Below are 12048 nucleotides of genomic sequence, written 5' to 3'. Positions count from 1 at the left end.
AACTTTACAACAGATTTCAAACATGGTCTCTTACAACGATGCACCGTGGAGATGGTGCCTTTAATGTCCAGTGGGAAGGGGGGGGGTTGATTACAGTCAGAAAAAGCATACAGATTTTCATATATGCATCAGAGTATTATTTAAAACAAAATTGAAATACTATGAAATCTTCTTTAAAGCTCCTGAAATGAACATTAGTCAAAATATTTACATAAATCATGTTTCTCTCGATTTGTCCGACTTTCCTTGAATGCGTCAGGGACAGATGGGAACCAATAGCGTGCGACATCCTGCTGAAGAAAAAAAAGCCGTTTTATTGAAAACCGAGACGAGGAACTGACCGGAGGACAGAAACTCACCGGCATCGGTGCCAGTTTATACAACAAAGCCTCCGTGAAAAGTGAATGAGAGCAGATATCCACCTCCAGCCACTGAGTGAACAGACTGTTTTACCAGCCAGTGTGTCGTAGACCAGAAGCGCAGATGGTGAGTGCCTTTTCCCGGCTGTTGTGTGTCTGCAGCCTCCCCTCCCTCCGCGGTTCTCCCCATCCGCTGCTTTTTTTGTGAGATGAGGTGAGGTAGTGATGTCCGTCCACTCTTAGATAAATAAGAGCCGGCTTGCTTTGTATGCCCCGCTATGTGTGTTGAATGTAAATGTAGTATTTGTGCATTAAATGAGGATTTTGTTTTATGTATAGCTGACATTAAACGTCGAGTTTCTCTGGATGATGAATGCTAGCAGTGTGCCTCTTATTTCAATGTCTTTTAGTTAGCTAGCCTGATAGCTAGTTAATCAAATCAACGTGTTTTTAAACCCACTGAATAATCCATGTAATAAACAGCCTGCTAATCCTAGTAGCTCCTTTTCTAGCGAACAAACCATGCATTTTTCTTTGCTCTACATCAGCCGATTTGTAAATAGATTTTTCATGTGAAATTATGTGGGGCTGTATTATGTTTTTGCCTTGTTTAAACAACAGTTTTTAAGTCCCAGCAGGTGCATGAGTATTTCGGCAAAGAGATGTAGCTAAAAGCTGACCCAAAGCAGGCTCTAACCTGCTGTGGGTCTAGCAAAAGGGGTTTATAAGTGATTTAAACACAAAACCTTTTTACAGAGTTGGAAAAATAAATACATCAACATACTTTACAATAGAGGTGGGAATTTATTTGATTGAAAGTGCTCCTCACTTTCCTGCTTTTGAATCATGATTTAAGTTTTGATCTCATTCAGTTAATAATGTTCACATGGAAAATGACAAGCCTAGATTTTTATATTTATATGAGCATTATTATAACATAATATAAGGCCTTTATCATCTGTATTTATGTGTGTTTTGGTTAAACAATTGCTCATCATTGTACAGACAATGAGCAGAAACCTGGAAGAAGTGTTTCTACAAACTTTGATACTAACCGCTTATCCAGGTTTGAAACAGGAATGTTTCAGTGTGTGAAGTAACATTCAAACAGAATAATCCAAAACTCTTTTTACAATCACAGCAAACTAGCTTGCCTGCAACCACGATCGTTGACACTGAATGGTTCTTTAAATGCGGCATATGAACTGGACTACAGCCGCAAGCTCATAAGCTAGTACCAACAACCAGTATTACTCAGCTATTATCAGCTGAGTCATAACAAAAGAATGAGTGATTGGTCTTCAACATAAAATGTAGGATTCACTATTGATAGAAATTAATTGCACACACACAGTAAAAACCCTTTTATTCTGTCCAGGGAACCACACCACAAACATTCTTTCATTGTAGCGCTGCCATATGGCGACAAGGCTTAAGTAAGAATATGGTCATTTTCATTTGTTGCCCTTGTCAGTGGGCTGCTGCACTGTAATTTCAGGCAGAATTGACAGCGCTGATTGACACCCTGCTCTGCTGTCTGATTTACGTCAGTGTTCTGGTGGATTTTAGAGGCTATTGTTTCAATTTGAATGGCTTATTTGTCCCAAAATAAATAACATGGATTTAGACAAAGTAGACTCTACAAAGCTGCTCAGTGTGAATTACTGGCATTTATTTTGTTAGACCATATGTTTAGCTGTCAAACAATTACCATTACCGGCACAGAAATCTGATTCAAAGGGGCATGTCAGATTCAGAAATGCCATATGTTGGGAGGTGGGTTGTTTGCCCACTGTCAGACGTGCAGAAAATTATTTAATGGGTCGCCACCAGGTTCAAGTCACAGCGCTACAAGCAAAAGTGGTCAGAGAAATATATATATAATAGATATATTTACCTAGCTTCATACTTGTCCCTTTTTAACTTAAAAGCTGTTTTAAAAACAAGAATGAAGGAATATCTTACCAGCTTTCTGACTTTTAAAGGGTTAAGATTTTTTTGTTCAGCGTGATGTATTTTAACAGATAAAAGTGGCTATTAATGCTATATAATGTTATACGGGACTAGTTTTGTCTTTTAAGTACTGTTTTCTGATGTGCGCAGGACTCACAGTTTTTCAAACACATTCAGATGTTTGAAGAAGTCATTTTTTTCCTGTTATCTAACAAATGTCTACATGTAATGTATACAGTATTTGTGGTATGTGAATGCACCCCATAAACCATACAAATGTAAAAAAAAAAAGAAAGAAAGAAAAAAAGATTTTTACCTTGCCTCTTTTTCTCTTCTCTACTAGCGAATACAAATCTCACTTTAGTCTGTGTAAACCTGTTTTAAATGTATTGCGACTAAGACATAGAAGGCAAAGACTTTAACTTTTACCCATTCCTTTCACTTTCATTTGTCATTCACTTCATTTCCTGACTTTAGTTTTTCCAGACCTTAGACAGATACTTTGTAGAGAAGGTTTGTAGTAAATTATAGAGCATTTTGATTTTATCTTTTTTTCCAAATCATTCAATACAGACTCCAACAACCCCTTTATTGTCAACTTTACACTTTAAAATTTTCTTTGTAATAAATGTATGTTTGACCTAAACAACAACAACACTGCCTTGTATCTAATGCATGCACATTTAATATTTGTATATGACTACTTAATAAGCCTTATGTGTGGAAAAGCAGTTAAAATATTCAGTCCCTTTGCCTTCATTGTCCCTGTTGATAATGTCTGTCCACATTAATGGAGCCCTCAGTGTACTGGAGGGATGGGGCACGATGCCCTAAATTCCACTCTGATAACTTCTGATCATTTGTAGTGCAGGTCACAGATAGCATTGAGTGGCTTCTTATATTGTCAAATTAACACTGGCTTCAGGTTTTCAACACCTTGTTCCACATTCCATAACTAGTTTGATTCAGAGCAGTTACTGCAGCATTAAAAAAACGCAGAGCATTAGTTTTCTTGAACATCACGGTTGTGTCCACTATATGGTTCAGGTTTACTGGAAAAGAACAAGAGCTGTAATACATTTTTCTTTAAGAACAGACATTGTATTTGGCTTTCTGACATAATGATTAGTAACAAATTCTAGATATTGGCAGTGTCAAGGGTTATGTTTTAGTTTGATACTGTACAGACCTCTGACAGTGATGAAGTGAAAAGGTTTAATTGTGCCTTGAGGCAGCTTCTTAAAAGGAGTACCAAGAGAAACACTTTTTTTTAACAGATATAGTTCGATATCTAAGTGAAGAACTTAAGGTCATGTGAGCCGAAGTAGACTAACAAGTAGTTCAACTTTCCTCTAGCAGAAAGGACAAGCTGCGTTTCAGTAATGATATATGCAAATAATTCTTAGTAAAAAGAAAAATCTGTTTTGTTATCTAACAGTTAGGAGGGGCACCTCTTCCTTAAATCCACAGAAGCACAAAGAAAAAGAAAATGTCTTAAAAATGGTTAATAGTAGTAAAACAATACTAATTTGTTAGGTCGATTGCTAAAACATTAATGAGCAGCTCATATTAAGTTCTTTTAATTGGAAAACTTTGGGCTATGGACTGTTGATCAGAAAAATCAAGACATTTGAGAATCATGTACAGTAGAAAATTTTAAGTGGCACTTATCAAAATTCCTTAAGATTTAATAATAAAACAAAGTATTTATTGAGAATATCTGAATGAAGACATGAGGGCTGCAACTCGCTTTATGTCCTAAGTTTTTGTTATTCTCCATGCGTTTTTGGATCGGTCCTATGGTTTTATCTGGACATTAACAGCCTCCCCAGACAGGAAGTGAAAAAAACAAGTGTCTCTCAACTGACAAAAGAGACTGACAGACATTCAGTGGCCTGTGACTTCAAACAAAGTAAAATGCAAAATGGAAGAGAAGTAGCAACTGGCCAAATACTCCCCAATGTGAATTGTACCAGTCCACAGTCCTCTGTTTTATTCTCACTTTGTTGACATAATTTACTTGTTTTCTTCATGTTCATGGGTTTTTGATGGAAGATTGTTGTCAGAGAGAGGCAATATATCTTCCCTGCAGCTGTTGTTTTAGTCACTGGATTGGTGCCATGGCTTTCAGGTCCAGAAAGAACTATGTATGCAGGTTTAGTGTCCCGAATAATTAAACAGTGATCACATTTCTAAAAATAAGCAATGAGAGTTTGTAGGAATCTTTTTTTGGATTAATGACATAAGACATTTGGTAACATAGTGCCTGCATTTCCTTCTAGGGGCTTGTTGCAGAGAATTGTGCACCACATTGTCTCTTCAGTGCTGATCAAGTGTAAAGAAGGGGGAAGTTGTCTTGAAGTACTTAGTCAAAAGAGAAGAAGAAATACATCGATTCATCTAAGCTCTTCGTATACATATTACCCTAAAGCAGATTCAAAGAATTGTTTGCACAATGCATTCATTTGCTTATTTGAAAATAGTTGGATGAGGAAGATTCCACTCTTGTGCCTGTTGGGTGAAGATGTAGCTACCACCAGCTTGTGGTTAGTTTAGCTTAGCATTAAACATTACAACGGGGTAAATAGCTAACATAGCTGAGTTAGAATGTAATGAAAACCACCCACCAGAGCCTCTAAAGCTCACTAATTAACAGTTTGTATCTTATTTAACCAGTAGAAAATCTAAAGTTATGTTTTCAAAAGTGGTTCTGTCCCAGTTTTTTTAACAATAGTTTTTTTTATGCTAAACAGCTTTCTGGCTGCTGACTGTTGTTTCATATTTGCTGTACAGAGAAGAGAGTTGTATAAAAATGTGCTCTTCTAACTCTCAGCAAGAAATCCAAGAGCGAACTTCCGTAGATCTGTTCCCTTAAACAATTTTAAAGGGAAAAGCGAACCTCAGCATTAAAAAGAAGTCCTGGGTGATTGCACAAACACGCACACACTCACAGGCAGACATCTGCAGGTGTGGTTTAAAGCTGAAGTGAGGACTGGAATGAGTGAGAGAGATTGATGCTGTGAGGTAAGAGTTGAACCTCTGTTGCAAGAAGATTTCAGCACTGGTGTGAAAGTAGTCTTTGTTTGGTAAAACACCACGGTCCAGCTGGCTCTAGCTTCTCACACACTAAAATGGCAAATTTACTTTGCAGTTACAGTAATGTTGGGTAATAGCGTAATAGAATTTATTAATTACACTACAAACCTGGTGTTAAGTGTAAACAAAAGGCCTTAATGTGTGATTTGCATGCTTCTGAACAGAAGTCATAATTTTTGTAGTTTATTCTGTCTGCACGTGAAGTTATACACATACTTACATACTGTATGTACAGCCACACAGAACATGTGACATTTATTGGAATGGAAGTCAGACAGGGCCTGACCTGATGCTGTCCCTGATGACAATCTGTAAAACAGAGGAAGCCAGATGTGTCACAACAACTTCCTGCCACATTCGTGCTGTTTGGTGATAATTGACATTTATGTACATATAAGGCAAAAGAAGATGTGAGGGCACTAACCAATCTGAAGTCTTGCAGGATGTCTGCGTCTGTGTGTTTGAAATGCATGCCTACCCTCTAACTCGCTAACTACTCCTACTGCATTGTTTTTACCAGAAGAAATAGCACTTCTATGTCTTCACTCAAATCACTTCCTTTTTTTGGTTACATTCATTTTATAATATTACATCTCCAAATTAAACCCTTACTGACCTCTGTTTCCATGGCCAGCCCTCTTCCGCGGTTACCTTCTCCACAGATGTACTGAGAGACATTTAGACTTGAGTTTTTGATGCTGTTCAAACAACTATGAGAAGATCAAAGTCATGTTAGCTCAGCACATGTACTGTAGGCAACAGGAAGTGGTCTAGGATGCAGCCTGCTGGATGACTAGCAAAGAGGGAGCTGCTAACAGCCACTTTAACTTAGCTCAAGAGGAATCAAGGATAATTGCAAGGCAGCAGTCAGTTGGGATGTGATTGCATCTACAGGAAGCTCCATGGCCTCACTGTTAATGAGACAATTATTACTAAAGCATGCCATCCTGTTCCAACACACTTGTTGTTGATTGCTGCTGATTTAGGTTGCCACTCTTAATTGCTCCAGCTAAATTTACAATTCGTGTAGAGATAAGTTAAGATGATACGGCAATATATAGTATACACGAGAGGTATTGCTACTTGTACTGTGACAGGCATGATATTAATGTCTCTGGTTGTATTAGGTAGCACATCAGTTAGCAGACGTCTCTGTCAGCATGAATTGTGTGGCTGAGAGACTTTGGAATTTAAATGCTTATCTTAGCAGTGACTTCAGTACTTTGTATTACACACAATTAAACTATAATTGGTCTTTTTTACTGAAAGTTCAATATCATGTCTGAAATGGACTTGAATGTGACATTATCTACATTATTGCAGCCATCACCCTGATGGCTGCACATTCCTCATGTTGTTCTGTCATTTTGGTGGACTGTTGATTTGCTTTTATGCCTATAGAGCTAGACAATTTGCAATTCAAAGAGTACTAGATCTGCTAAAATTGAGATGGCTTGTGTCTGATTTCAGTGAGCTCCCTCTCTGTGGAACTCTGATAGCGGCCCCCAAAGCTCCACCACCTCCACCCCCATTTCCAGCTCAAGCCAAACTGCCTTACATAACAGGGTTTTAGCAAAGTCTGCAGGACTTTTCCCCTGCCTAGACATAGACTGCCCTTCCCTGCACACTGGCTTTTCCAGGGCAATTACTGTGTCTGTAGCTGACAATCCTTCTCTATCTCAGAGTTTTATGGACTTAAACAAGGTGTTAGCCCTGTGTATAGATAGGGCCATAACTGGGGACTGACAGTAGCACTCCAGAGGGCAGATACAGTACCTTTATCCAACTAGTGACTATGGAAGTTTTTCTTCTTCCTCCTAACCTTCTGTATGTGTTCAGGATACTGTAATTTTGTGACAAAAACATCAAAAACCACAGTGTGCAGAGACATGTGGTGATGCGCATTAAATGACTGAGAATTAAAAGGTAAACCTACAAGAGTGGATAATTGATGGGTTGAGTGAAAGCAACCCTTCACTACATGCATGGATTACAAAGCTTAGGTGTGAGACTGGTTCTGAGCTCTTCTGCTATGTTGAGGGCAGAGTGTCCCACAGCTCGGCTCATATGACCAGAGCGAAGGCACCTGATCCTCTCCCAGGGGTGCAAGAAAACAGATGGAGCAACTACAAAAAGGGGGAGAGAAAGAGACATCAGATTGTCAAAACAAACCACTGATATAAGCAATAAAGAGGACAGTGCTAAGTATTAATGTTATAGGTCAAAAAACTTTTTTGTTGCACTTCAGAGGATAATAAAAGTCTGTACACACATTTAAGCACATTTGTTCCTTGCTTTCCTAGGACTCCAGAAGCTCCAATGAAGACAAACCTGTTCAGCGATCTAAGGTAAGTATGCTTCATATGTTTTTTTTCCCCATCCCTTTTTCACAGTCCTCTGTTCTTCTGTGTACACTACTCTTGCCCCATTTCCCTTTGATCAGCATTTATTCTCAGAAGAGAGCAGAGTCTGTCCTGTATTTTGTGCCTTTTGTAAATGTTGGCTTTCATCTTGCCTAAGATCATGGCCTAGATTGCCACGTGTTTGTGTGACCGGTAGTAATTCATTATATTTATGTGCTCAGTCCTTCAGCTTTAAGACACAAAAAGAAGTGTGTTCATCATGTGGGAAGACGGTCTACCCAATGGAGAGATTGGTCGCCAACAACCTGGTCTTCCATTCAGCATGCTTCTGCTGCAAGCACTGCAATGCCAAACTCAGGTTACTATATATAGTTTACTCCTCTGCTGTGGTTGACTTGTTGTTTTGACTTTTTTCTTGCCCTGGTGTGTATATGAATACTTCTTTCCTCCATTCCTGGCAGCCTTGGGACCTTTGCCGCCCTTCAAGGTGAATTTTACTGCAAACCCCACTTCCAGCAGCTGTTCAAGAGCAAAGGCAACTACGACGAGGGCTTTGGACGCAAACAGCACAAAGAGCTCTGGGCCTCCAAGGAGGGCGATAATATGACAAAGACGGCATAATTGTGTCTGCCTGTATCCCATCCTTTTCCCATTTCACCCCTGCCTCTTCCTTTGCCTCCTCCTAACACCTCCAATACATCACAATGAGCACATGTCTCATTTGCTAGGGCTCTGTGAAATCACCCACACGCTCACTCACTTTTTAAATCCCATCAGAAAAGATACATGCACAAACAGCTAGGAAATGACTGGCCAGTCTTTAGTCAAGCTATGTAAACATTAATATTGGGAATATATTTGGGGTTTTTATTTGATGTTTCGTAAAATTATTTTCCTATTTCCAGTTTGGAGTTGGAAGTTGATTGTGACCAAAAGCACCTCTGGTATAGGAGGTGAAATAATAATTAATTTACTCATTTTTTAAATTTTTTTTAATACACCTTGCTTTTTGGTATAAATACAGCTGTATGCTCAGGCAAACATATCACAGAATTTACAGATCACCTACGTTTTGTAATAGAGCATACACTCAGGTCAATTTTTGTCCAAGGATTTTTAATAATATTCCGTTCTGCATTTTAATCATGTTAACAGAACACAAATTAAAATCATAGTCCTCGGTATTGTGACTCTACTGTCAAAGACAATTTTGTCATTTTGTCAGGTTTCATATAATTGAGGGACAAACAGGGTACAGAGTACTGTAAAATAACAGCACACATTAGCAACAGCTCACCTCTCACAAATTCATGTTTTGTTTGGTTTTATTGTTGTTTAGTTCAATCATGTTGATATTTTAACTGCCCATTTGAGTCTTATCCTTGCATGTTGGTGTGAATGGGTCTTTATAGCCTTATCTTATGACTGTATTGATTGTGTTGTGATTGATTTTATTTTTCTCACTGATGCATAACAAATCACTTTTAAAGTTTTTAGAAGCACTTGAGTTTGAATTTCATTGATGTCATGGCATAAGTTGATCCTCTCTAAGCTTTTAGGATTGAAATTGGGTGGAATTCCCAAATTGTGTTTTCTGTATATTGTCTGTACATAGAGCTGTAGTATGTGTTTGATTAATATTCCCCACCCTACTGTACTATTGTCTCACGCGTACAGCCACACGTGATCACCAGACAAGACACCGATAATCGTGGGGAAACTGAGGCTTCATTTGAAAACATCCCTTATGCTGTTTTATGAAACATTTTAAAGGGAGCTAAAAAGGTTGTTCAATGGATTTACCACAGTTACAGTTCTTTGTCACAAATGAGGGAGTGGGACGGAAAGAGTTTAAGCCTTGTGGGAAACCACACAATTTTGTTCCTTTGCTGTTTCACAGCTGTTAGTTGATGGTGTGTTGTGATGTTGATCCCCTGCTGTATATGAGTGTGTACATGTAACTGGACAGTTAGTTTATAGGGACATAGACTGATTCAGTCCAATCACAGTGTCTTGAAAATCCATTGTTATTTGTTGCCATCGTCCCATCGAAGAAGCATAAACAGGTTTCTTTTTTTAAATAAATGCCTTCCTGTTCTAATATACTGTTTTATTAACTTAATACGTCTTAGCACTGGGACCTGTTTTTTAATATGGAATTTACAATAGTTGACTGATTAAGGGTTTGACAAAACATTGGTCCCCGGTGGGGTGATGACTGCTGCATGCAAAAAACAAATACAAAAAAACGGTGCAGAGCGCCCTCTGTTGGGGAAAGTGTGACAGTAGTGTTTAGTGTGAGAGAGTGAAAAAAAACTTTGCAAACTTCTCGACATAGCTTTTATTTGAGGTGTTTAAGTATGTTGCCTCAGTTTGCAGCACGGCTGCTGAACTCCACTTTTTATTTAATTGCAACACCTAAGAGTAATGAATCCTTTTTTTCACATCTATATTTCATTCTATTCAAAGAATGAGTTTAAAGCCATTTAATCTCAATTTAGAAAATGTTTTGAGTGCCACTCCGACTTGAACGACACAAAGTACTTTTGTGACTAAAGGTTTACTGTGAAGTTGAGCTTGCTTTGCTGAGTAGAGAAGCTAAACCTAACATATGGATATTTGCTACTTTTTTAAGAGAAGCCTTAGAAGTAAATAGCTGACCTTATTTCTTATTCAAACAAGACATTTTGAGCACACAAATCTTTACTAAAAAATCTGATCATGGCTTTTTAAATATCAGACCTACTTACTGTTGAATCTTATTATTTTAACACAATTACATCAGTCAACCAGCAGCCATGTTTCATACCTAAACACTTGTTTATCTACATGTACTGAAAAAGAATTAGGATTCTGAGTGTGGTGATGGATATTTTTCCAACTTTGGTTTGCAGAGGTCCACTGGATCCATGAAAATGCTTTAAAATTAAGAGTATTGTATCTAAACATGCTTTATCTTTGTCATTCTCCATGAGCAGTTAGCCAAGGTAAAACTGCAAAATCTGTGAATTTCATCTTTTCCGTTTAACAGAACAGTCAAGGTATACTTGAAACTGGTGCCAATAGGCTGAGGTACATGATTGCAGTGTAATGTTTTTAAACGTAAACCTGTAAGTCAGTTTATTTTGTGCTAAACTTGATGTGGACTTACTTTTCAATGCTGTTGTCAGAGACATTTTAAATGTATCTAATGTATTCTGTATTACAGAGTTGACCTGTGGATTGAGGTGGCCTTATAGCGAAAGGACACTTGGACTGTTTAAGCAGTCTTTCTCCTCTATTCTCCCTTCTTTCTGTTGCCTAGTTGTGGTATGAAATATTTAAACTGTAAGCGCCCCTCTGCTACACCAGAATTATTTAGTGCAATTTCTTTTTTTACATGCTTTCAAAAAATAAAAAATAAATGCTGGGGTTGAATAATTGCAGCCTTTTTTGTGCGTTTGAGGTCAATATGTGGCAAATGGCATCATATGTACCTAATGAAGAGCCAGAGTCCTAAACTGCTTAGATGGTCAAATTATTAAAATTCTGGAAGGTTAATACTGAATGCCAAGGAAACTATAATTTTCTCTCTTGTAAGTTTATGAATTGCTAATATTCTTCCATTAGTTTTGAAATACAACCAATGTGCCATAGAGTCTGTACTTCTCTCTACTTCATTGGGAGGCTGTAGCTCATTTAAAGGCAGTAGTCCATGGACCACAGGGTCAGTGGTTCGATCCCTGCTCCCGGCTACATGCCGAAGTGTCCTTGGGCAAGACACTGAATCACAAGGTACTCCCGGTGGGTCAGGTGAGAACCTTGCATGGCAGCCACTGCCATCAGTGTGTGAGTGTGTGTGTGTGAATGGGTGAATGGGAATCAACATTGTAAAGTGCTTTGGATAAAAAGCGTTATATAAGGAACCATTTACTTCATCATATTTTATGTTAAACCTTTGCACCTGACTCAATCACAATGGAGTGGAAGAAGTAAACTTGGAGTAAGAAATAGCACTGCATTGGTGCATTACTAATTTACAAATTTCCCAAAAGTAGACTAGAAATGTCTTTGTAATGTGTTAAAGTATCAAATGTGAAAGTGCTCAATGTTGATGGCCCAATGTAATGTTATATTAGCTTATACCTAATGTATGCAGCTTGTCTTAATTAATTTAGATATAATTGATAATAATGAATAATAGCGTATGAAGTGGTCATAAATGTGTGCAATCTAAATATTAAAAGTGACTAGGTGCGAGAAAGAGATAATTTTAGTAAAAGAAAGGTGCATTCTAA

At 38.0% G+C, this 12048-nt stretch overlaps 1 protein-coding gene across 1 annotated transcript; it reads left to right on the top strand.

Moving 5' to 3' along the window:
• Positions 1-296: 296 nt before the first annotated feature.
• Positions 297-11191, top strand: limd2 (LIM domain containing 2). Its single transcript, XM_067478040.1, has 4 exons — positions 297-486; positions 7712-7756; positions 7993-8129; positions 8233-11191. Exons 1-4 carry the CDS (start codon positions 484-486, stop codon positions 8390-8392), a joined length of 345 nt encoding a protein of 114 aa, XP_067334141.1. The 5' UTR covers positions 297-483; the 3' UTR covers positions 8393-11191.
• The last annotated feature ends 857 nt before the right edge of the window (positions 11192-12048 follow it).

The sequence above is a fragment of the Channa argus genome, chromosome 15, assembly GCF_033026475.1.
Source record: "Channa argus isolate prfri chromosome 15, Channa argus male v1.0, whole genome shotgun sequence".
Lineage (NCBI taxonomy): Eukaryota > Metazoa > Chordata > Actinopteri > Anabantiformes > Channidae > Channa > Channa argus.
The sequence above is the reverse complement of the archived record's forward strand: the minus strand, read 5'-3'. Positions and strand labels throughout refer to the sequence as shown.

Coding starts and splice junctions, on each gene's coding strand:
- limd2 (XM_067478040.1), top strand. Junction 7,757..7,992: donor AACCTGTTCAGCGATCTAAG/GTAAGTATGCTT, acceptor TTATGTGCTCAG/TCCTTCAGCTTTAAGACACA. Junction 8,130..8,232: donor CACTGCAATGCCAAACTCAG/GTTACTATATAT, acceptor CATTCCTGGCAG/CCTTGGGACCTTTGCCGCCC.